The sequence below is a fragment of the Megalops cyprinoides genome, chromosome 3 (assembly GCF_013368585.1).
Source record: "Megalops cyprinoides isolate fMegCyp1 chromosome 3, fMegCyp1.pri, whole genome shotgun sequence".
NCBI classification, from domain to species: domain Eukaryota; kingdom Metazoa; phylum Chordata; class Actinopteri; order Elopiformes; family Megalopidae; genus Megalops; species Megalops cyprinoides.
In genome coordinates this window covers 14067910-14092965 of record NC_050585.1, presented here as the reverse complement: position 1 = coordinate 14092965, position 25056 = coordinate 14067910, and the positions used below count along the sequence as shown (strand labels likewise).

Here is a 25056-nt window from a genome sequence, read left to right as displayed (position 1 = left end):
GGACCCTAAGCAGGAGGTGTATGATACTAAGAGGAGTGATTTCTCATCAAAAAGTTTTTTCTGACTGAAAGACCCTCCTCTGTAGAAAATGGAACACTGTTAGCTAATATTTTCCTGTTTTTTTTTTTTTCAAAAGAGAAAACATCTGGCCCCAAATGTGCTTCTGCAGTGACGTTAATGGAACAGCACTGACCTCCAGCTGCCTTAAGTTCACCTGTAGCTTCCATGTTTTGCAAATGTTTTCTGAAACATTTTTAAGCTACTTTAGAACAAGTGATGCTCATCCTCACGCTACAAGCTGGGGTCAAGTGGCAAAGACTGGCTCATACATCCTGTTTACTGAGTCCTGGATATTTTGGTATTGCAAACCCTTTTCTGGCCTATCGGTCTCTGCGTCTGGGCTAAGTTACTGAGAATGGAGCCAGAACAGTGGGGGATAGGGGACTCAGAAAACACAGGAAGAGGAGAATCGATAAGAACGATGGCCAGGCACGGGGAAAAGGTCTAAGGCACGCTGCATGAGTCCTCTCCAATCTGACAGGGAAGAGCAGGCAAGTACACACAAAGGACTGAATCATCACATCCCCCACCCCACTGTCTCCATCAGGATCACATCTATGATAGCCCAGGCAACTTGTTCATTGTTAATATTAGTAAAAGAGAGAACAGTCAGTGAGGGTAGAAGAACAGAGAAAAACAAAGCATGTCCCAAAGGGTTAGCTATAAACATGTTCTCGGAGCCTAGTAAGCAGAGGCTTGTTCATCCAGGTTGCTGAGTAACGCAGAATATTATTTAAACAATGGTAAACCATTCTGGGTCTGCTACAGAGAAAAATTATTCTGGGAAATTTTTCAGAACAGAACATGTGGTGGGTACAGGCCCTGCCGGCCACAATGGAGAAAAAAATACTTTGGTGAACAAAATCCTGTTTGTTTGGTGGAGGAAACCTTGGAGACATTTTATCAGCCCAACATGAGTGGCCTGGCCTTTTCCTGTGAAAATGGCACTGATAACCAGGTGCTGTCATGAATGCATTTTGATTTGACATTTGCTGATGCGTTTATCAAAGGCAGCTTCTGGAGAGGCGTGGCCTAAATAGCAATAGCCACCCATTCTTAACACATGTAATCTGTGAGCAAATCGCATTGCCAAAATGGATTTTGTTCGGATCCGTGTGCGTTGAGCATTCACCAACAATTTCAAAATATGTCACAGCCTTAGAAATGTTCTGATGTAACTTGAATTTACACTATGCGGCAAATAAACGCTGACAGCTCCAAAATGTAGCAATCGACAGGTCTTTGTAGAGCGCTGCAATATTCCGCCAAGGTGTTCTTGGTAAACAATCGATCGAGATCAAGGGGCAGTGAACATCTAAAAAGAGCTCTGCCACGGCTGAGCATTGATCACTGCAGCTCTGTGAGCTCAAAGTCACTGTCCAGTGCAGGTTTAAGAGGACATGTGGAAAATTCTGGCCAATCAAATACGCTCCAGGAGCCTCGACAGGCACAGACACACCGGGACAACGGTGTTTGTGTTGTGAGGAATGACTGACTGATGCTCAGGTTTTCCACTGACTGCACCACAAACGGTAACAGCTCGATAAACGAGGTGTTGTGATATGCGCATCTAAACAAGGCCAGATTGATATTCTGAGAACGCTGAGCGTTTAGACGGTTTCAGTATCGTTCCTCGTGGCTGGTGGGCGTGGGGTAATCAGAATTCCGGACATTTAGGCTGGTGTCACTGGAATAATTGCTTCAAAGGATGTGTTCATCGATAGGTTAATTCCATCCGGGTCTATAATTAATTTCCCCTCATGGCGCAGGGAAGCCTGAATGTGGAGCACAGGAACGGGGCTGCCGGTGTGATGAAACCGTGGCAACCGAAAGGCAATCTCCTACATGTCAAGCCCGCGCACACGCACGCCGGGCTCCAGCGAGTGCCAGTCGCTGTTTGTATTATGAGCTGCCATGGGAGAGCCTGCAACCGGGAGCGAAACCTAATAATGGAATCGGAGAGCGTAGCTTTCCGCCGAAACGCCTGAATAAGGACTGGCTGTCACCGCTTTCTCCTACCGGGGGGTAGAAATACTGGGTGTTTCAGAGGACACGGCTGCGCTCCACCACAGGACTCACCAGGCTGTCTAGCCCACCGCCCAGCAGGTCCACCGCCCCCATCTGAATGGTGGACACCTGGGGCACGTTGACCGGGGGGCCCAGGTCCAGGTTGAGCAGGTCTCCCAAGAGGTCGCCCTGGGAGGGGATGACCTGCGGCTGGTCCATGGGGGCTGCCGGCCCGGCGCTGACAGGGCTCTCCCCTGTGTCGATGCTGAGGGGGGGAGGTGGGGGCATCACAATGACACATCACACACTCCGTGTGCAACACCAGTCTACGCATGCTGACCTCCAAACAGTCTTAAGGCATTATTGTAATGATGCACCCACAGGGGGAAGTGACACTCTGAGTGTGATCTCAATGGCCTCAGAAGCAACGCCTGATGTTAAGTGATAGCTTCACTTTCAAATATCGCCTTGCAGTCTGCATTTTAAGTCTATGCTGAACCTCAGACCGTGACTGGCACAACCTAAAATTCACAACAGTGCATACAAAAGGGTCTAGGCTACAATATGTGAGAAAGCAAACGTAAAACTCAGAGATTGTGTGGTTTAGGTTAATTGAACTAAAAAGGTCATAAATGAAGTTGATTTATGAGCAGTAACTACAGAATGGCTCTAAGGCTTATTGGCGATTAAACAGAATTCCTTTTCAGTTCCACTCAATACACAGGAATGTACTGTAGTGGGCATCTACATGATCACTATACATTATATAACATATTAAATAACCTACTGATTTTAATGCCAATAATATGTTTGACATGAGACAGCAGTAACAATAGTCATTTCAATCAAATGCCTCATGTGTTACTTGTAGTTTGACCTAGATCGATGTCTACAGCTACAAGATTCAATGTCTGACGTAAATCAATTTAAAAATGGACCCTCTCTGTTACAATGGCAGACTGAATTCTGAAGTAGTGGAAACTCAAAGAGCATTCACAGCGTACTGCCAAATTAATGCACTGCAATCCCTTATTTGCCATGTGTGGCACGCGTGATCGTTGCTGCGAGTGGTGGGGCAGGGCTCCGGGCGCAGGCGAGAGGGGACGCACCTGCCGTGCTGGATGGGCAGGTGCTTGCGGTGGATGCCGTGGCTGCCCTCCACGAAGGCGTTGGGGGGCTTGTGGTAGACGGAGGCCAGGGACCCGATGTGGCAGATGAGCTCGTCCAGCAGGGTGGGCTCGATCAGGTCCGTCTCCTCCGAGATCAGCGGCTTCTCCGACAGCACCACCTCCTTGGCCGTCACCGGGTCGGTGGACAGCAGGCGCCAGTAGATGTAGCCCCTGTCACGCAGGTCGGGGTTGTCAGAGTCCTGCGAGGAACGGGTTCGGTGCAGTGATGAGTTTTGGAGAAGATGGAAACACCGAAGCCTTGCTGTGTGAAAGCTCAGAGGGGAACAGGTAAGCGAGTGTCTGGGTAATTGCATGTGACTAGGTTCTGTACTGGAGTGACACCTCGGATGCTGAGAATGACATCTGTCTCACCTGTGTATAACATGGGTAACACACGGAGTCAACCCCAGTATATTTAAGAAAACATATTATATCTCTTCTTCAAACAGGCAAACACAAATGCACTTTAGCCACACAGACTTCCTTCCTTGCGACAAAATGCCAATCGCATTGTTTGCCCTGTTTGAAAAATAAAAATGGAATGCTTAGATGGAACATCTAAGGATTTCTTCCAATGCTGTGGGAGTGTTTCCTTTTGATCCAACTTAATCTCTTTTGATACTTGATCCAATTAGAAAATATACACCCCAATAACCATAAGACCTGCACATTTTAGTTTCTATGGACACTGTCTGAGTCTCACCTGGGTGGCCAGGCTGAGGACCTGCTGGACCAGCTCCTGGGTCTCTGAGGGCTTTTTCAAGAACAGCTTAACGATGGCTGTCAGCAGGGTGAGCTGGACCTACAATACACACAAACATCCATGTATACACATGGCACAAAAAGCCCATTAATGAAACAGAAAAGGGGTCCGAAGCGATAACTCAAATAACAACTCGCTCCCTGACAGACGGACACACTGACCTGTGTACCTCCTGTCTGTCTGACTGACTAGCACACTGACCTGCGTACTTCCTGACAGACTGACACACTGACCTGTGTACATCCTGACTGACAGGCACTCTGACCTGTGAACTTCCTGACTGACAGGCACACTGACCTGTGTACATCCTGACAGACTGACACACTGACCTGTGTACATCCTGACTGACAGGCACACTGACCTGTGAACTTCCTGACTGACAGGCACTCTGACCTGTGTACATCCTGACTGACAGGCACACTGACCTGTGTGCTCTCATCGTGGAATCCTTCCAGGAAGCTCTCCAGCAGCTCGTCGGCATTGTCGATTCTCTCGGCGTACTCCCCCACGATCCAGATCATGGCAGCGCGTGCGTCCGGCTCGTCCAGGGAGTCCAGGTTTTCACACAGTGTGGCGATAATGCTCTCATACCTGCGGTGAATCATCACGCGTGCATCAATACCATTTCATCACTATCCAGCCGTAAAAAGGGCGATACAAATAAGCTCCCAGCATGCTAATGTCTATCCACTACATATATCAATCTAAGTTATTCCAATATACACTCATTCACTTAGTCATCTTGTGTCACTTACTTGTTTGGGTACTTGCGGAAGATATCTCTGATGACCACAATGGCCTCCTGAACCACGTAGTTGACCTTGGTCTGGATGAGGTCGAGCAGAGTGCTCACACAGCGCTCGGCTGATTGCTAAACACACACACACACACAGAAGGGATACTTAGCCTCCACTGCTCAGTTATAGCAATCGCACAAAGTTATTAGGGAGAGGTCACACTCTGTACAATACAGTGAGAAAGGCATTATCAACGTTCCTTCTGGAGGAGAGAACTTCCTCAGCCCACAAGGCAGAGGAAAGGCTTGCGCTTCATGGTGTTGTGATGTAGAGCTTAAGGGCTGCATTGACTGGCACCTCAGGATTAGAAACTGCATGGGACAGCTGGAATGACTGTGTGTGCGCTGGGTGCTGGTCCACAGGCTGACTCTGAGCTGTAAAGGACTGTGCTGCAGCCAGTCGAAGCCACAGGCACATCAGCCGTGCCATCCCGGGCCGACGGGACTCCAACTCACCTCCACCTTGATGGCGCAGCGCCCGATGGCCCGCACGGCCTTGCGCACGAAGTCCACGTCCACCTCCGTGGCGTACTCCTTCAGCTCAGCCAACACCTGCAGACACAGAGGAGCACCTCGCACATGAGCCTCCCATGTAGCCCACACCACACACTTCCCCACAGGAAACTAACACAGCGGATGGTCCTCTACTCTAGCTCAAACAGCCGCCATATCTCTTCCCTGAGCGCTCTGCCAAGGGCCAGGCATCAGACGAAAAGCAGAGGAGACCGAGGCTGTGTGAACACCTGGAGGAACCTAACCACTAACGGCCATTGTCACCTGGGGAGCCCGTTTACCCAGCTAGTCTGCATTTGCTCTATTTGCCTTGGATCCTGCCTGGCCACGGTCTCACCCAGTGTGAGGCGATTTGCACCCAGCACGGCAGGCCTGTCTCAGTCTGCCTGGCCTTCTGCTAACACTGACACCCCACCTGCCACCCCCCCCCGCAGCAGTGCAGTATTCCACACCACTCGACAGACTGTCTCTAAAGCAGGCCACAGGCTGGGCAATAAACATCAACCAAGCTGGCACACACACACTCTGTCACCAATATGTGCTCAGGGCTGGAGTTCAGAGTAGAGTAGAACTGCTTCAGACTTATCATTTGATATTCTCAGAGAATGTTATACAGTGCCTTTACATACCTTTAAAGAGAAAATATTGATGTGCTTCTGAAATGCAAGTAATGTTGACTGTTTTGTTCTCCATTCAAACTTACCATTACCTTTGATTGTATTGTTAGTGTGTGGGAACTTCAGCACCTCAGCAGAGGCAGCCCAAACCAGTGGTGACACCTAGGTTAAGGGACTACTCAGCTCACTCTGACATTACACAGGTTCACTCTACATGAGACGTCACTATTGTTATAAGTTTGTGTGACTGAGCAGACATGACGTCTTTTGTTGTTGTTTAAACATACATGCGTGACATTTCATGAGAGTTCGTTCACTGTAGGATATGGGCCACTTTCAAAAGTGAATATGAGTAGTCAGAAAAACAAATCTTAACGTGAATAACAATTCAAAATTTAACACAAAATTAAACGCACGAAGCCTGCAGTGTGAACACAGAACTAGTGTCTGAGCAGGCGCTGTACCTGGGCAATGTTGGCCTGGGAGGCCAAGCGGATCATGATGTCCAGTTTCTCCAGTTTAACGTAGATGGGGTCGTTGTACTTGACGAAGAACACCTTGATCTCCTGCTTCAGGATCTCGGGCCTAAGAGACGGAGAGACAGCTGAGCAGTGCTGCGATTTCCTTCACATCGATTTCGACTGGTCAGGCCGCTCCCGCGGGACCCAGTAAATCTCTAGCACTTAAGAGAATGAGGCGTTTGACAGAAGACGGCAGGAACCAGAGTGGACAGAGAGAGATGTAAGAGGAATGCTGTCACCTAGTGGCAGAACCTGGATGTGGACATACATTCGTTTGAACAGTGTTGCCATGGCAGCATCCGCCGTACGGGTGCAGGGAATGTTCCAAAGCAAAACAGGTTTCACAGAACTGAGCGGGTCAGGGGACGCAAAGGCTGTGGGAACTGTGATTGGATGAGCTGCCAAAGGTGGCGCGGCATTTCCCTGCAGGGCTATGAGCTGGGAAGAATCTCACCTCTTCTGCACGATCAGGTTGATGTTCCTGAGCGCCACGTACTGCACCTCGGGCTCCCCAGAGAGCAGAGTGACCAGGGGCGGGGACAGCTTCTTCAGCAGGGTGTTGTAGTAGTCAGAGTCCTTGGGAAGCAGCTCCAGGAACTTCATGAGCACTTTGACAGCAGACAGCACCACGGCCGAGTTGGCGTGGGACAGCCTAGGGGTCACGCGCTCACAAATACTGGAGGAAGGGGAGAGGAGAGCTCACAGGAAAAGTTCATTTTTCACCCTTTGGCACCAGACTCACATTATGAAGATAAAAGCGCAAAGGAAAAACGCTGGTTTATAATGGTTTCTTTGCGCTCCTTTCAAATTAGAGGTCGACATTTACAGAGATTTTTGCTTCAAATGAGATACAGCACATAGATTTATACTAGCTACTATGCCCTCCTATGCTAAGAGCATTGTTAGAGGAAATTAGAGATTTAGAATTAAGGAACAGTCATTTGGACTCAGATCTAGTCAGGAAGAAGGGATTAAGGATGAGCAGGAGGATGAGCACAGGAGACAGCGCTGTCACGCGGGTATGAATGCCGACCTCTGGGCCTCGCGCTCGTCTTTGGGGTTGTAGTTGGAGAGGCAGTCCAGGATGAAGATCTGGCCCCACTCCGTGCACTCGTTCAGGGCCGTCAGTAGCTTGTTGATGTTCTGGGGGTTCAGGTCCAGAAGGTTGCTGTTGGGGTGCGACTCGCTGATCTCGGACAGAGCTGCCACGGCGTTGGCCACGACCTGCAGGGGCACGGAAAGGGCTCAGCTCACGAGGGGCAAAAATACCAGAGAAGCTGCTTTCTCATTGACTCTTCATCCCTCCACAGGGTGGACACTAAAGCGTGCGCACAAAGGCATGGAATTCCACGGCATGCAAACCCTTGCCTTCACCTTTGCTTAAGCATGACCTGGGGAGAGAACATTTCCGCAGAATAGAAAGCAGAAACACCACCTGACCCTACGCCACCGCGACAGGAGCGAGGACGTGGCGTACCATGGGGTTGGAGTCGGCGATGAGGTCCCTCAGGGAGTCCAGGAAGCCCTGGTCCTCCACCATCTGGGCGTTGATGTCGTGCAGCTTGGCCACGCACACGGCCGCCGTCTTCCGCACGTACGGGTCCTCGTCCTTCAGGCACTTGCGCAGCGGCTCGCACAGGTACTCGGTGATCTTGTCCACGCGGATGCAGCCCATGGTGCGCACGGCCAGCGCCCGGATCAGGGGGTTCGGATCTTCACAGTCCTGAGGAGAGGGAGGTTTTACTCCATGTCAAGGCAGAGGTTTAGAGCCAAAGTAAAGCAGTACCTGCTGCGGCTTGAAGATAAGGCTATAAATTACACAGGCTACTGTAAAACAAGCTCAAAATGAAATTTCAGATTGAACTGTCCGACTGCCTTGTATTTGTCACCATGGTTTAAATTGAGTTCGACTATTTGTTCATTAAAATATTTATAAACTTACTTCATCTACCCATTAAATGAAAATAATTATATATATATATATATATATATATATAATATCTGAGGTTTGCATTATTTACTGGATGTATAATTTAATTTTTGTCTACTTGTACATGTATTTAAAATGTTTTTTTAATTAAAAAGACAATACAGTGATGAGTGACCTCTGAAATATAGTAGTTCAATTAAAAGATTTTAGAGGAGCCAACAAAAAGCATTCTTCAAAAAAACAAAATAAAAAGTGTGATTGCTCTGATTTGACTTGAAAAGCAGCAACTACAGCAATTATTTAAGTCTTCATGAGCAAAGAGTGCCTTGCCTTGACAAAGCTGTTGACGGCCATGATGGCCATATCGGGCTGACTCTTGGCATAGTTCATTAGGTACAAGTACACCAGCTTCTTCAGCTCCAGGTTGTCTGTCTGCATGCAGTTCACCACATCTGGGAAAAGCGAACTGAGGGAAACAGCAAAGGGACACACACATTAGAAAAGGCACAATGCCTAATGAAGCAATACAAACTAACCAACTGCAGCAGCTGCAGTGTTGCTATCACTTTAAGGGCCATCACACATGGATCTTTAAAAGCAACAAGGAGACTGCATCACATCTTTCACAAGGATCCAACAACAGATACACATCAACTAATGCCAATGCCAAATAATTCCTCAGTTAACAGCTCAAACAAATGTGGCTAATGAATAGTTTGGCTGGAATAAAAAGCAGCATAACCAGAGTGCCCCCATGACCAGGCTGGCAAAACACCACCTTCAGGACGGAAGAACTGTCGCACCTGACATCTTTGCCCACGGTCATGGCAGCGATGACCTTCTTCACAGCCTCCTTCCTCTTCTCTTTCTTCTCATTGTTCAGCTCTGCCTTCAGCTCAAAGATCTCTCCTAAAACAGAGCCCAGACACTGCATCAGCAGACGTTCAGCCACTGCTCAAACAGAACTGGCACTGATTACGGCTTTCACAAGACACTCTCACACACGGCTCCACCACAATCAAACTGGTCTTTGCTACTGTCAGGCCATTTTGTTCTACAAACTCCTATAGAGTATGTAATCAGGCTGACAGGCACCCAAATTATGTAGTATCACCTAGAAAAAGTCTAAGAGTCCCAGTTTTTACATGTGCACAGCAATACATCAGTAGCACAGTACAGTACAACTGACAACTCCAATGACACCAATGAAATGCATTAATGAAAGATATGCCTGACGCTTGATGACGTATGCAGAAACAGGCACACGTGTACATGCACAAAAACACACACAATAGTATGATGTACTCACCTTTTTTGTTTGTGGTAAAGTACTTTGAATCGGTCATTGTCACAGTCGTTCCAGATCAGCTGTTAAATAAGAATTAAATGAACAGGAGATATCCCAGTGAGTTAATACAGCTCTACATACAGAACAATTTGTCAGCACAGCTGACGTCGTGTTAAAACCGTGGGCCTTGATAGACTTCTAACAATATTAATGGATACCAATCTAAAGTTTCCAGCTTCGTGTCACAAAAGCACTCGGAACACTGTGAATAGTTCACTCAAAATGTAAAATCAAGCAGGAATCGTCTCAGAAACTGCGCTATACATATGCATAACATCTGTATGACATCCTACAAAAGAAACAGAACCCTTCGTAGCGCACTGTACTTTATCGCAGAGTCAATTATGTAAAATTGCCATTGTTGCATAAAATGTATGTATGAACAATAGTGCAGATGTTTTCTGCAACAGCAAACATATAGCACAGATAATTTATTCTATATGTCCGGAGACAGTACACTTCAAAAAGACTGCCACCTATGTTGTAAAATATGCCGGTCAGGAATTTTTCGGAAGCAATGTGGTTGCGATTAGCAAAATGAAAACAGACGATGATTATACATGGGCATCATTCAAGACTGGATTGGTTAAAGACCAAAGATAACGTCTTGCACGCTTGGCCTCAGCTAACTGTCGGCTTTTCGTCAAAACACTTTGCCAGTGAATCGTTTAAGTATTTAGAAAAACGACACAACTGCCTAAAAAATTAGATCGTTGGCTACATTTTAACACTGAAGCTGGCGACATTGCAGGATACGTCATGAACACCCCCACACTATGTAAAGCTATAGGGACTAGCTAGCCGACTAGCTAATGCAGACTCCGGTATAGCTTTTTTTCCCATCATAAAGAAAATCTATGAAAGCACACAGTCACACTCCACTCGACTAGCCCTCCTCATCCTCATAAATAAAAATACAAGTGAATTATTTCTAAACTGGGGGTAACGCAAGTCAATCATTGGGTGTGACCCTTTCAAACAGCGAGCTAGCGAGCTAAACAGCTAACGTTAGCTGGCCAGCTAATGTGGGAAAAAATATCAGAACCGGGAAACACGGCCTCTCTTCCTAAAATGATATCCCATTATAGCTACACTTTTAAAATGTGTTTTTTTGCCAACGCGTGTTGTGCTAACGGTTATACGGACTTACGCCAAGACAAGTGAAGTCGTTCAGTGTGACGCAAACGAAAGATGCTATTTTGCCTCCCTTCACCGCAGCGACGGAGCAACCGAGGACGATGGAGCTCTCCCGGAAAAACAAGATGAGGAAAAAGGGTAGCGGAGGGGGAGCGGCGCTACACCGGAAGGGAACGAAAATAAACCGGAAAACGCACCTTCCGGACCATTTACACATGGGGACTGAAGCAGTGACGTTTTACCGAAACCAAGAGACTTTTTTGTGTAGAAATGTCGACATTTTTAATGCGCTATCAAAATGTGTTTCTTAAAAGCAAGGTCGAATTGGATCGTTTTAGCTACAGAACTCTTGACGCTTTTTACAGTTAGTTCGAGATTAAGAGCATAACGCTGTAGCCAGAGAGCTGCATTTTAACTCATACTGCTAAGACAGCTAGCATAGCTAGCTGCTTTTCTTTTGGAAAACCTGTTGGAAGTCACCTCTGCGGTATGGCGGAAAGGGGCGCTCACCTCACCACAGCCCCTGCAGACGATCGACCCTCGATTTTCGAAGTCCTCGCGCAGGACTCTTTGATGGGCGCTGTCAGGCCAGCCTTGCAACACGCAGTGAAGGTTATTTGAAAATTGTCGCCTTTATGTTCGTTTAAAGTGTGATCAGTTAGCCAGGTGACCTACGTTCTCTGCTTTAACATGCATACAGATGACATAAAGGATAAGTTGTAGGTGCTAAATAAATCATAGGGACAAGTTGGTAAGGTTGTTTTCTAGCTGGCTGGAAAGATGGATGTAAATACTAGGAATAGAAACTGCATTTAAAATGTATTGCGTAATTTGGTATTTCCTGTGTTGCGTAAGAGGACGGGGTCCAAGCGCTGTTTAGCGGGTTATGATGTGTGTATGATATTACTGTCAACTTCTCTATCTACTTATTTCAGGTTTTGGCAGAGTCCAACCCCGCCCGGTATGGATTGCTTTGGCAGTGGTTTGATGAGATCTACACCACTCTCGATTTGCTGCTGCAACACCATTTCTTGTCGCGGACAAGTGCTTCATTTTCTGAGAACTTCTATAGCTTGAAGCGTGTGGTAACGTCAGGACGTGGTCGGCCGGCGCATCTCGGGCTCCTCCGAAAGCAGCACTGGCGTTCACTGCTGTTGTTAGCTCTTGTGCCTTACCTGCGTGCCAAGCTGGAAAAAATTTTGGCCAGACTGAGGGATGAAGATGACTTTTCTATTCAGTTGCCTCAGTCACCCTGGCACCGGATGTATAGGGCCTTCCTGGCTGCATATCCCTTCGTCAGCATGGCTTGGGAAGGCTGGGTCTTCTGCCAACAGCTGCTCTATGTCTTTGGCCGGACGTCACGTCACTCACCTCTTCTGTGGCTGGCAGGGGTCAGGCTGGTGCACCTCACTGCACAGGACATCCGCAACATGGACCTGAAGCCCAGCGCCCCTTCCTCAGCCCCCAGCCAAAGGTGATTAATGAGATGTTTCACTAGTGCAGGGTTTTAGCTGGCCTTTCTTTTCCTGTCCAGTCTCACCAGGTCTGTTGGGAAGGTCAGTTAAGGAAAATTCCAGTGGTTTTACACCTACACAATGTAAACCCAATATAGTATCTGATGCTGCAGCATTGCCAGATGTGTGTAGGGTCCCCTGTCTCATTGTTTGTCTTTAATTTTGTTTACCTGTTCTAACACAGCGTCTTCCTCTCTCTTGCAGTGTTGGCCAGAGGCTCCAGCGGCTGTTGTCCACAGCAGTGGGTGGAGTGGCCTTGTCCCTGTCCAGCAGTCTGTCTCTCGGAGTGTTCTTCTTGCAGTTCCTGGAGTGGTGGTACTCCTCAGAGAACCAGAGCACCATCAAGTCCCTGACCTCCCTCCCCACACCACCCCCTCCACTCCACCTCGATCAGCTCCAGGACCAAACTGGACTGGCCGTAAACAATATCTGTCCCCTCTGCCATAAGGTCCGTGCCAATGACACTGCTCTGGCCACTTCCGGTTATGTTTTCTGTTACCGCTGCGTCTACATGTACGTCAAAGCCCACCAGCAATGTCCGCTGACGGGCTACCCCACTGAACTACAGCATCTCATCAAGATCTACTCACCTGAAGGGTAGACATACAGGAGCCCAAACACTGACTTGGCCCTCTCTGATATCCCTCTGTGCACATTATCAGAGGCACACAGACCTTTCAGAACACACCTAGCGTTCTCTTGATTCTTCTCAGAAAAAGAATAAAGTTGAAGATGCTCTCCAGAAGCTGAATCCACTGAGAATGTAACCAGCTCCATGCAGTCTGCACAGGCAAAGGGAGATTTTCTGTAGCATACTCAAATCATCCTGTCCCGCTCCATTTTTGTAAAGGGCTAACACTATTTTTTCTAAGTAAATGTTTGAAATTTATATCCCATCGCATGCCCTGGCCTAGTGTACTTCTGTCAGACTATGCTGTGGATCGTCTAGTGCCATTTCATGCAAGTATGACAGTGGAAACATTCCATTTTAACTCTGACTTACTGTAAATATTTACTGAAATCAAAATAAATAGAGAATATTGAAATGTGTTGTATGTGGGGAAAAATAACCTCCACAGTAGTGATTACTTTGATTGGATGTGCTCCATCTGAAATGGTAATGGTTATCTTTTTTGAGGATGCAAATGCTTAGCGTTTTTAAGGTCTCGAGTAATAGCTGGATCTGCTAACCAGCAGCTTCATATGCTGTGAATAAAAGTGTCAGTGGCATTTTTAACATAGATGTTCTAAGTAATTGGCTTCTGTTAAAGCTCAGATTGCAGTAACTATGGCATTTTTGCAAAGGGCCAGTAATGAGCATTTCCCTTTAAAGAACATATGTGCCCCGATGGGTCTGAAAGCAGGCACAGTACTAATAGACCTGAGTTCTCTCTTTGGATTAAAAAACATACTCAGGTAAATTTAGTGCAGAGCTGTGTGTGGATATTTGATAGACTACCCTTCATTTTGTTTCCCCCACAGCAAACTAAATGTGCACTGGGGCTGGTTCAGTGAATGGGCCTGCTATGTTGTTTAAGTGTTACCTGTTAAATTATAGATTTTGAAACATTTCAAAACTAGTTTTTAATAATGTATACCACATTTATCAAAACACAGGGAAAATATTGTATTACAGTAAATTAAGTACAGGTCCTGTATATGCATGCAGGAAAAAAGCCTTTAGACCAGCTAACCATTTAAATTTCAGTTCTTTAAACAGGACTTGTGTAATTTATTGCATTAAATCCATAAAATTGTCTTTTGAATCAGGTTTGAAGTACAAGTGAATGGTCATCTTAAAATACATTTGCACAAGCATTTGGAAATTTTAGATTGAAGCACAGTATGCAAAGCAAATGTAAATGTGTAAGCAAACTGGAAGCTTCCACATCCAGATCATTAGATACTAGCCAGCTGGATGGTGTCCCAGCAGGCAAATATTGAGCATCAGCACCAGCAGCAAGTGGAGTCAGTGGTGAGAAAATTGAGCTTCAAGTGGAGTCCATCATCAGTCCTCTGAAACAATTCCCTATCAACTCTGACTATCCAAAGACAAAAGCAAACAATTTTTGATTTATATCAAGTATTTAGTTATGGTATTTTGTTGAAATACTTTTTAAAATTGGTTTCAGTAGACAGCATCAATGCTACTTCATTATACAGGTAACCACTTTCTTTAAATCTTGGCTGTGTAGAAGGGAATTTTTAAAAACAAATAAACCATGTCCATAGCCGGCAGCAAGAGTTAAATTTGATCTCAGTCAAAAGGCCGGAAAGCTTTTTTTAGCCTGCAGGATTTAGTATTCTCACAGGATTTATTCAGTGAACAGCAAAGGCATTTTGCAGTCAGATGTACAAGTAATTACTGTTAGAGAGGGACCCATGTTGTTACTTAAATTCAGAATCTCCATTTGAGAAACTTGAAAAAATTTCCATATTGACCCCAGTTAGCCTAGAGGGGGGATCATTGTATCAGCGCAAACAAAGGCAATTTACATTTGTTGATCGGTGCCCTCACAGATGTGTTGGAAGGCATTTAAATTGTTCTAACAGAATAGACTTAACAGGATTCGCTTCAGCTATATTTACCATTGCAATTATCTCACTATCCAAAAAGGCAGTTCTCATTAAACACCGTCTCAGCAAATTAAATTTAGCAGCTAGTCCCAACCAACATGCCATATTGGTTGCTCATGACACGTCTATAGCGCAGCCATACCACCCACATGGATTTATTGCAGAATAGTTGACATTAAAAGAGGAAAATTCCCCCAATCCATAACACAAACACGTCAACTGGGAGGGTCATTCCACCAACGGCATGTGTGATCTGTCCCATTTCCTAACACGGATCTAAAGCAGAGGCCATTTCCTTCCACTCGATTGTAGATTGAGACTTGCAGCCCCTCACCCCCCACCCTTCTGGGAGGCCCTTTTGGTCCACGTCCAAACTCTCATGCGCCACATCAAGACTCCGTCTGGCCCAGCCTTACAGAGAGAACAGTGACAGTTAAACCAGCATTTCATGAGTGAGACAGAGTGCAACCAAAGGTCAAATGTCAAACAAGAACTACCATTTTGGGACTGAAATGGCAATTGTAAAATATGTGGGCAGAACTGCAGCTGAGGAGTTCCATTTTTGTTAGTTTTGTACACAGGATCCCCCCCCCAAAAAAAAATCCCTTGGGAGAGTGGGTTAGCCATTTCAATTTTAAAGGAACATTTTGGCAGAGCCACTGTTGCATAGCTCATGCAGGAAACTCAGATTAAATCCACTGTCTTTGGTTTGTGTGACCGTAGAAGGGCAATATCAAGCCAGGCAATTCTTCCCCACATAGCTGCAGCCTTGCCAGTGCTGTGATCCTCGTTACAGCCATCCGTCTCAAATGTCAGCCCTAACACTAGCATGAATACCACTGCAGGCCCCGAAAGGAATTTTATACAAGATCAAGTGGGATACTGCATATGCAAACTGGTTAAACCAGCCACAGATGTTTCTAATGGAAGTGAGGGGGGTGGATGCTTGCAGATTACCTTGAATCAGGTTCCCTTACAGTCCACTGCCAAAATCTAATTTGGTTAAAGATTTCCATTCAGACACTAGACAATTACAACAGGCTAAGACTCTGTGTGCATCTTTGGACAATTATACAAGACGTCACAAAGGCATCCTTTTTCTCCAAATATGCCTACTCGGATCCAAATCCAGCAACTTGTAAGGATCCATATTAGAATGCATAGGTGTAATGGTAGTCTATATTATTATGTACATGTTAAGAAAATCTAAGCACATAAATATATTAAACAGTTGAAGGTGAGTTGGAGGCCCAAGGTCACTTACAAGTACAATTTCAAGTCTAAAATAGGTGAGCAAATCCATAAACGTGACTGGTTCATTGAGAATCTCACACACGGAGTGCTCCTGGTTCTTTCAGTTCAGTTGAGCTGGTCAATCACACGTAGTCAAAGTTCTAGTAGCAACTCAGAGAGAAGATTAAATCCAATCACACCTTGGTCATTGCCATCACAGGATGGTAATACCAAGTCAGGGAATTATATTCCTCTCATCATCGTCACTATCAAAATAGCAATTTATGCACCTAGTTCTCATGAGCACGGTCGCTTTTTAAGGCACCCTTACAAAATACGACACAGACGATGCTTCCGAGCTTACAATGGCCTCTGACATTTTGTGATCATGCCTCAGACACCCAGCATCTTTGATTAATCAGACAATGGTTTCTCTATCAAAGCCTCACGTCGGCGAAGACAGAAATAACACGCCGCAGTTACGTAGCCAACTGAATAGCTTCCTCAGGTTTTAATAAACCTACCGAAGACACGTCTCTTTCGTCAGCCCCTCACAATTCTCCTTTGGCTAACCTCAAAATTACCGCCACTTTCTGCTGTTTTAGAGGTTTGTAAGCCAAACACGTGATTAGGGTCATTAATGATAATCACGTTCGCCACAGTGGAAGTACGAGTTGAAGTCATTTGGAGTTGGGTTGTTAAAGATGTTGACTTTTTAAGTGTGTGATGTCACATCAGTGGTGGGAGGCTGAAACATTACCTTTAAATCTATCATCACTCAACCTGTTACCCTTTATCCTCCTTGATTAACAATAAAACAAATAATTCACAGAATAATTGACACCAATGCGTAAATAGAGTAAATGATTATGCTCGCGAAACAGCGCAGATTGTCTGTAGTTTGTGTGCTATTGCAAAAGCTACAGCGTGAGATTGTTTAATTAACAATTAACACCCCGTGACGTAAGAATTACCCCCAAAACGCTTCCTTCGTGCCAACTTTCAAATTAGTATTAGGCTACTACTATTTACCGTCTCTCTTCCTCGGACTGAAGAAACTTTTTTTTTTTTCATTTCTGTTATATGATCGTTTGCAGTGGTCATCAGAAACACTATAACCCATCATAAACACACAACATCAACAATCATTACACCATCTTGCATTTAATTAATAGTTATACACGGTCATGCACACAGCATTTTCTGAACTACCCCAACATATATTAATAAATACGGCGGCATTGTAGGCAAATAATTTGCATTGGCGATATTTCGTATAAACGGCAAACACAAACAGCTGTTTGCATAATCCTTGAGAAAAGTACCGAGTGCTCTAGCTGGACAAGGAATAAAAACCACAAATTACCCCATCTGAAACAAATGGGGGAATTAATAAATTCTTAATGTCATTAAGCCTTTTGAAACAAACTGATCCATGGGAAGGAAAAAATCTAAAGCCACGTTATTACACAGAACTTGTTTTAATAACTGTTACATGTACACAGATTCAGTTCAGTGAGCAGACGTAGGCCTACATTACATTTATATATTAATATCTAAAATAAGTGGCACAATGTTATACATCATTATCAAAATTTGACAAAAAATGACATTAATTTTTATTCTTAAAAAGCCAAGTGCTCAAAAAGATCTCCATGGACACACGAAGACAATAAATAAGCGATTCTTTAGGTCTAAGAAACAGCCATTTCGCACTGTTCCTGAATTCTGTAGGAGAGCGTTTGCGCTAAGCGGTTTGACTTTAACTTAAAAAATCAACGTAGCGATGCTTCATCCGAAGCTCATAGGTCATATCTGCAGACATCATCTTGGTAACATGTATCAATCTAAAAAGTAAAACTTCTGAAAGCATAAATATGTCCCCAGTTTGTACTCGGATCTAAAAGCGAACTACATTTCGCAGCTGGCCTCCAAGGATAAAACTAGACTACAAGAGCACTTCAGCTTCTCCCTCTCACTTCATGCATATCTTGGTCACATTGGTATTGGAATGTCGGCCTCATAACTACGTTTTCTATACAGAAGGAAAAGGAAAAATGGCAACATTTTCGCGATTTGGAGAATTATCCATGCCATAACATGTTACATAAATGAATAAAATCAGTATTTTTCATGTTTAACTCTTATGCGCAAAGTAAGAAATACGATGCACGCTTCACAATACCAGTTGCGCAAATTTGTTTTTCTTTGGTGGTCATTTCTTTTCCAGTCTAAGTGATTAATGTTTTCACTGAAACATGTTCTATTTCTCTGAGTGCACTGCTTTCGGATGAGACTGCTTCTGTCAATCACACATTTGGAATAGGTCTGGGGGACTCCCATATATACCACCACCGTATAATATTAGACAGATGTCTTAATGTTACAACTGTAACATTCAAACGGAAAGCAGTGATCATTCTGGATCAAATGGTCTAATTCAGTTAGCAAGCCTGCCCCACAAGCGGTTAAACGTTGGCACAGTTCGAACGAAAAAAGAACTCGCCGTTACTAAAAACATCATGAAAGCCAGAATTTATATTATAGCCATTCAACGTGTAGGATATTACCATTACATATTAACCGCAAATAAACTCACACTAGCCAGCTTTACACTTATTTCATAAACAGAGCATAATAGCCAAAGGGGGCTAACCAAGGTAGAATACGTGTGACCAGTTCCAGTCCAGTTCAATTTTCACCTTGCTGACCTGACTCTCCTTGGTAAAATGGTATAACCACACTACTCAGCCCTCAGCCAGTGACCACACCCCGAGCCCCTCCCAAAGACTTTGTCTGACTGAGGCAACCTCAGCAGAAAGCAAAGCACTCAGAAAAAAAAACAACACACTGATAAATGCTAATAAATGGGACTCACTAATGGCCAACGAAACGCAAATCATCTTTGAATTTGAATCTCTCAATACATGTGTATTGTATTTAATACTTGTGTAACTGATTTAGACATGTTTTTTTGTATTTAATTATGACAAGGATATATCCTCCATATATCGCTTTCCACTCTCTTTAATCACCCATTACCGGCTCATAAAACTGCATGAAATGTTCACTTCCACTGACGAAGAGCACAGCTATGATTTAAACAAACCCTGGGTTGTTATTTTTTGCTGCCTCCTCAGAATTTGCAACACCAGGAAATATGACATGGGTGAAGTTCAGTAATATTCAAAATTCACAACCATCTGAACAAATCTTGGTTAGCTGAATGCAAGTCAATGTGCACAGAGCAATAAACTTTTGTGAAAAAATTTTGTTGTGGAAAAAAATCTGCATGGGAAACATATTCACATGGGAAATGCGCTGCTGTTTGCAGCGTAGAAAAATATGCAGGGGCGGGCAAAAAAATACCATTACACCATCTGGTGTAATATGAGTGCGGACTGACCTGTGTTGACATATCCTTAGTTACACATCCTTAACATACTATAACTTATTAATCTTGGTCAATTTGTAGTACCGAGACACCAACAGCACACACATGCCTATGAAATGTAACTGTAAAGATCTTACCCAGTTTAATTTAAGCCCATCTCAACAACATCAGTGGAAATTACCCATAAGCAAACCTACTGAAACACTTAAAAATGTTAAAATAGAAAACATTTTTAAAAATATGCACTTGAAAAGCATTCAACCAGCCAACATAAAACATGAGGACAACCCCAAGAACCATTTTTCCTCTTTGTGTCAGAGAAAACGTTAAATAAATTTATGCAAGTTTTTTTTTTTTTTGCTGTTTCTTCCCCAGTTTGGTAAATTTAAAGCCTGAACTGAGTGTTGTGCAAAAAAAAAAAAACAACAACTAAATGACTTGCATAGACAAAACGTTAGAATTAGGAGGCCTTTGCCTGTAACAGACTTGACTTAAAGTTCAAGTACAGAACTGTTTCAACCCCATGCAGAGTATAGTTTATTATGGAATTCATCTCTGGTTCATGTCTAAATAGGTTTGTCAAGTTGTCACATGGAAGTAAACATGGAATTGCTACACTTTTTGTGTACAATAAAAATGATGTTGCATTGCTTGATTTATTTGTTTAGCTTCCACCCTTCTGGAACTCACACACCTGACACATGTACACAGTCACTAAGGGTGTGGTCACAAATAAATGCATGAATGCAAAATAGGGTCATTTTGACTAAGGTAATGCTTTTGCACCCCAAGTCAACAAGACCAGGATGATTTGGTCTCATTTTTTGGCTCATCTTATCTCACAGTCCACCTTTTCTTCCATACTGGGTACAAACCATTGAACACTGGACATACAGTATAATGCGTATGCATCTCAAACAAGAGCAACACATATAGCTTTCATTTCATGTTGAATAAGCAACATGAACTCACACTCAAAAAGAAGTAAAAATTTCAAATATGCCAAAAATGCTGTATTTCATTAAACAAAGTTCAATTAACATAAATCAGCATTAAATTTAATCAAACATGAAAAAAAACTGTCAAATATAGCATTTTTCTCTGTCAGCATTGTTGAAGTTTTACATCTTTTTGAGGGTGAGATCCTTTGTGTTACTTATTGAACTTTGTCATGTCTGCACCTTTACACTACAACTGGGCCGTGGTGCAGATTCATTTCAAGTTGCTGTGATTTTTTTTTTTTTTAACATGTTGCCTGGTTATATATCTGGATTTTAGTGAAATCTCACTCGAAGAAGCAGCGTTGTGTTGTGTCCTAACCATCACACCATAGAAATACCCAAAAGTGAAAGGCGCCCTTTCTGATTTGGATTTCAGATTTCAAAACCTGGAGACCCACCTTCTTAGTTTACATATGTTTTAACAAAGGAGTGGAGGGCAGAGGATGCCATTACAGAAGTGGAAAAAGTTTAAAACAAAATATTCAAAAGCAAATTTAACTGATATCAAAATAGCCCTTGAAATTTGCCTGTAAACGTTCTTTTGCTTTAAAAAATGTTTCTGTTTCCAAAGACAGCACATACACCAGACATTAGGACTTGCACATCTCACAAAGAGGGACCATATTCTAGCTGAAGCACACGCAACACTTGGGAGCTGAACTTGCGAGCCAAGGGCTGAGATTAACTCAGACCTCCAACATGAAAAGAGGGAGTCACTAAGCAACATTTATTAGAGCGGAAATGGATTTGGAAGGTGTCCCGGTTAACGCAGAGCTTTGGGAGACAGGTCTGCACAGGCTGAGATTCTGTGTAACTGGAGGGAGTGCAGAACGGGAGTGGGGGGTGGGGGGTTCACACAGCCTGTATGCCGCGGTCATGGCCGTCCAACTGCACCTTCAACTTGTGCAGTTCCTCAATCTCCTGATGGTGGCGCTCCGTCTTGTGGCGGACCAGCGAGCGGTAGAAGTGGATGGTGAAGACCACAAAGATTAACCCCACGGGCACCATGATGATGGTGGAGGCCAGGGCCGCCTGCCACCCGCTATGCCCCGGCGGCGGCGGAGTCGGCGTGCTGCAGTTGGATCGGATCAGAGCGATGGGGGACTTCCCTGAGTCGACAGGCAGGAATTTGATCCAGCAGAGCAACACCACCTCGGCCAGGAAGAGCAAGATGCCCAGGGCGGTGGAGAAGCCCCAGGCCAGCTCGATGTAATGGTGCATTCGCTCGTGGGGCGACTCGCTTACAGAGTTGAGGTTGTGTATGTTGCTGACCGCCTCCACATTGGGCAGGATGCAGGTGCTGATGAGCAGGGCGAAGAGGTGTACCGCCACCAGGACCGTGGTGCAGACGCTGAAGGCAATCAGCAGGACACGGGGGTAGTTGTACTGCATCTCCAGCTGCACTTCCACCATGGCCACCTGACGAGTCATGGACACATGACACGACAGCCAACGGCAGCGTGACAATTCGATACTGTCTGTCTGTGTCACAGCACAAATATTTATGATGTCACAAATTTGTGCATCATGTACAAATTTAAGTGTAATGAATTTACTTGTTTACATTCCAGAAGTGACAGTAGTGTATTCATTGCAAGTAAAGTGATGCTCACAATATCTGTTCATTATAACTTCACTTTTGCAATTTTACTGCATATTGATACAGAGCTGTGTCAAAGTGTCCTGAATCACAATTCATCAAACTGTAAACTAGTGAATTGGTCTAAAGTGGCTGGTATCGTCTCCCATAATCGAAGAATATACTCATTACTGAATCAGTATTAATCTGATGTCACAGCTCAGAAAACCTGTGAATGTCTGTTTTGACCATTAGCTTTCAAACAGCAGTGCGAGATCATAAATTTAGACAACTGCAGCTTACTCAAAAAAAAAAAAAAAGAAAAAAAAAAGCCAAAAAGCCAGAGTACCACAAAGTTTCAGTTATCAAGGTCACTTCCCCCTCCTCTTAAGGGTTGGGCAGGTACTGCAGAACTCACCATGGCGAAGCCGGAGAGCAGCGCAGAAGTGCGGCTGGAAGCTTTGAGCTTGGCGCGGCTCAGGTAGAGCTTCCTCCAGGACAGGGCCTGCACCGAGTGGTGGTTGGAGGTGACCAGCTCCAGGTAGCTCCGGCGCACCCAGTCCCTGTAATCCATTCCCCCACCATCCTGCACCCTCTCTGTGCACCCCGGGGCCGGCGAGCCCATTGGCACGTTCAGCTCACTGCTCATGGCAACTGTGAGGACGGAAAGAGGATTGGAGGGCCGGGAAAAGCCCTCTCACTTTTAATCCCTCAAGCCGAAATAACTCCCGTTTTGTTGAGTGAAAGCAGCACAGTGCTGCGATCAGGAAGCTAAAGCTAAATATTTGATTGCCATATTTAGCTATCAGTGACATGCCTGAGGCGAACTCAGAACAAACAAGTTTTTACTGAGACGTAAACACACTTCCTATGAAGCTCCACCAGCTCAGCGCAAATTGATTTAACAAGAGCAGAAGAATGTGGACAGGAAACCTATACCACAGGGTCTACAGACACCCAAACACATGGCTAAATGGAGGTTAATTACAATATAGGCTTCACAAAGTGTTCTACAAAGTGACCCTCAATGAGATCATCATCATCTGGAGACTTACTTGGTTGGGCTTCCCCTTTTTTGTTAGATGGTTTCATCACACATCTATGAGAAAAAAACAAATAATGGTATGCACACTATAAAAAGGCAAGATCTCCAAAACCATAAGAAAAAAAACAGTGTACAGTTGCAGTGTTCCTTCCCCTTTCTGCAGATGTTGTGTCTCTGTACCACTCTTTATTTCTCCTTAGCTGCACAGTAGAACCCTGTTTGCACAATTTCCAGGTGTTCATTCTTGCAAGCAACAACAATAAGCATATTAACAAAAGCATGGATCAAGCAGGTAAAAGTATGTACGTCTATTATCCACACTATAAATTTAAATATACCCTATAATCTCTCTAGCTGGCCAAGCGGTAGCACTGTCTACATCATGGCCAGTTGTGTAGCTGATCAACATTTATGAATATAACATTCTTCATAAAGAGAAGATAGCGTGTCGAAAACAAATTAGACATGATTAATTTATTAACAAGAAATCATACATTTCTTACTGTAAGTTATGTTTTGGCAAAGCTTGATCCAGGGCCACGTGAAAATGCGCTCGTATAATCACAACTGAACCGTGTGACTTCACTAATAACAGCAAAAACAAAAAGGAAAAAAATAATTAAAAGTAGAAAAAAAACTGCTAGCAAACTAGTGAAGGCGCTGACTGTCATCCAACTAGCGACCTAGTGCTAATATAACTAGCTACCTTAGTACTTTCCGACAAGTCAAAGAAGTTAATTCAATTAAATGCTCAGTTCGAGGTGCATGCAATTGGCTCCTGACCGCTCGCTAGTCAGCTAATTTTAGATTAATAGCCAGCCAGCTAGCTAGCTACCCAGCGTTATCTAGATAGACTAACCACATAGTCTAGCTAGTTAATGTTAGCTACATCGCAACAGCAATTCATTTTTAAACGTTCAAAATCTTTCAAATCCGCATCAGTTACCTAACGTTAGCTACTTTGACGGACTTTTAAAACGGGTAACCTGTCTAGCTAGCGAGCTAAATTCTTAATGTTTTCTGCGCCACGTCAGTAACATATCAGCTAGCTAGCTATCTGGCTTTGACAACAATTGAAATAAAGCAACCTTATTCGAGAGCTTGCAGCTGGCTGGCTAGCTAGCTAAATTCTCTCAAAAGTGAATAGATCATATATGTTGTAGACTGTAATTCAAGGCGAAATCCATCCCCAACAAAGTGGCTCCCTAACACTGAAGAAATCGGAGCCAACTTCCTTTGTGCGCTCATCAACCACATCTTCACTGAATTTCACTGGGGGTACCCATTCCCAGCTAGCTACGAAGAAAGATGTAACATGGTGGATTTTCGCTGCATATAGCCTTCTCCATTTCCTTTACCTTACGGCCAGAAATTCCTTGGGAGAGTTTCATCTACAACACCCGGTGAACCACACCTGCTCGAAATATCCAGATGCAGAGATGCTGTTGCCACCTACGTCGACTGCAATATTTGTGTTCCTTTATCCCTCCCCTTTTTGCGTGCATTCTGGTCACGTGGGGAGGGTGTAGCCAACGCCGCAGCGGAAAAAAGTGGCATTCATGTCACGTGCTGACAAAGGCAGACATCCTTGATGCGACCAGCTGTGTGGTAACCAGCTCCTTCGCCTGCTTTGTGAGAATTTTAGAACAAATCTGGTCGTTCTCTGGTCGACTTTTTTTTTATATAAACTACAGTACGTGTAGCAAATTCCCACCTGAAGTCATGCTGTAATTAAACTGACTACTTTGAAATACTAGATTATCTGACGTGTTGTTAAAGTGGTTGGGTATAACGCTCTCAAAGGGATGCATCTTATAAATGGTGCCTCTATATTCAAACATATTTAAATCCT

At 44.3% G+C, this 25056-nt stretch overlaps 3 protein-coding genes and 1 non-coding gene across 9 annotated transcripts in view; 1 reads left to right on the top strand and 3 right to left on the bottom strand.

The window, feature by feature from the left end:
* ap2b1 (adaptor related protein complex 2 subunit beta 1) overlaps window positions 1-11423 on the bottom strand; it is a 30911-nt gene extending 19488 nt beyond the window's left edge. For 2 of the 4 annotated variants that reach the window (XM_036522983.1, XM_036522984.1), the window contains exons 1-13: window positions 9686-9722; window positions 9180-9285; window positions 8707-8842; window positions 7924-8169; window positions 7480-7670; window positions 6901-7122; window positions 6390-6510; window positions 5252-5347; window positions 4755-4870; window positions 4425-4590; window positions 3940-4038; window positions 3177-3436; window positions 2140-2332 (exon numbers count right to left, since the gene is read on the bottom strand). In XM_036522983.1, coding sequence (XP_036378876.1) covers window positions 2140-2332; window positions 3177-3436; window positions 3940-4038; window positions 4425-4590; window positions 4755-4870; window positions 5252-5347; window positions 6390-6510; window positions 6901-7122; window positions 7480-7670; window positions 7924-8169; window positions 8707-8842; window positions 9180-9285; window positions 9686-9722 — 1989 coding nt within the window. Of the gene's footprint in view, window positions 1-2139; window positions 2333-3176; window positions 3437-3939; window positions 4039-4424; window positions 4591-4754; window positions 4871-5251; window positions 5348-6389; window positions 6511-6900; window positions 7123-7479; window positions 7671-7923; window positions 8170-8706; window positions 8843-9179; window positions 9286-9685; window positions 9745-10874; window positions 10968-11371 lie in introns of those variants that run through there. The other 2 variants (XM_036522982.1, XM_036522981.1) reach the window with 2 other exon arrangements.
* Window positions 11161-13339, top strand: pex12 (peroxisomal biogenesis factor 12). The gene is made up of 3 exons (XM_036522985.1): window positions 11161-11473; window positions 11797-12335; window positions 12580-13339. Exons 1-3 carry the CDS (start codon window positions 11351-11353, stop codon window positions 12974-12976), a joined length of 1059 nt encoding a protein of 352 aa, XP_036378878.1. The 5' UTR covers window positions 11161-11350; the 3' UTR covers window positions 12977-13339.
* A 3014-nt stretch (window positions 13340-16353) lies between these two features.
* LOC118775825 lies at window positions 16354-16451 on the bottom strand. The gene has a single exon (XR_005004889.1). It is a non-coding gene; the product is annotated as a Z30 small nucleolar RNA (small nucleolar RNA).
* Window positions 16452-20811: 4360 nt separating this feature from the next.
* On the bottom strand, window positions 20812-24683 carry orai2 (ORAI calcium release-activated calcium modulator 2). 3 transcript variants are annotated; one of them, XM_036524872.1, is made up of 5 exons: window positions 24563-24683; window positions 23699-23789; window positions 23215-23258; window positions 22578-22813; window positions 20812-21999 (listed from the first exon to the last, which is right to left on the bottom strand). In XM_036524872.1, the coding sequence occupies exons 3-5, from the start codon at window positions 23249-23251 to the stop codon at window positions 21433-21435; spliced, it is 840 nt and encodes a 279-aa protein (XP_036380765.1). In that variant the 5' UTR covers window positions 23252-23258; window positions 23699-23789; window positions 24563-24683; the 3' UTR covers window positions 20812-21432. The 3 variants fall into 3 exon arrangements, with proteins under 3 accessions (XP_036380765.1, XP_036380763.1, XP_036380762.1); XM_036524870.1 differs by having other exon boundaries at window positions 23708-23789; XM_036524869.1 differs by lacking the exon at window positions 23699-23789.
* Window positions 24684-25056: the final 373 nt, after the last annotated feature.

What these genes read in the sequence shown, in the direction of transcription:
- orai2 (XM_036524872.1), bottom strand. Translation starts at nt 23,251, where the DNA reads ATGAAACCATCTAACAAAAAAGGGGAAGCCCAACCAA. An exon ending in AAAAGGGGAAGCCCAACCAA is followed by an intron (nt 22,814 to 23,214) that starts GTAAGTCTCCAG and finishes CCGTCCTCACAG; the next exon opens with TTGCCATGAGCAGTGAGCTG. An exon ending in TGCTCTCCGGCTTCGCCATG is followed by an intron (nt 22,000 to 22,577) that starts GTGAGTTCTGCA and finishes ATGACTCGTCAG; the next exon opens with GTGGCCATGGTGGAAGTGCA.
- pex12 (XM_036522985.1), top strand. Translation starts at nt 11,351, where the DNA reads ATGGCGGAAAGGGGCGCTCACCTCACCACAGCCCCTGCAGACGATCGA. An exon ending in CCTTGCAACACGCAGTGAAG is followed by an intron (nt 11,474 to 11,796) that starts GTTATTTGAAAA and finishes TACTTATTTCAG; the next exon opens with GTTTTGGCAGAGTCCAACCC. An exon ending in TCCTCAGCCCCCAGCCAAAG is followed by an intron (nt 12,336 to 12,579) that starts GTGATTAATGAG and finishes TCTCTCTTGCAG; the next exon opens with TGTTGGCCAGAGGCTCCAGC.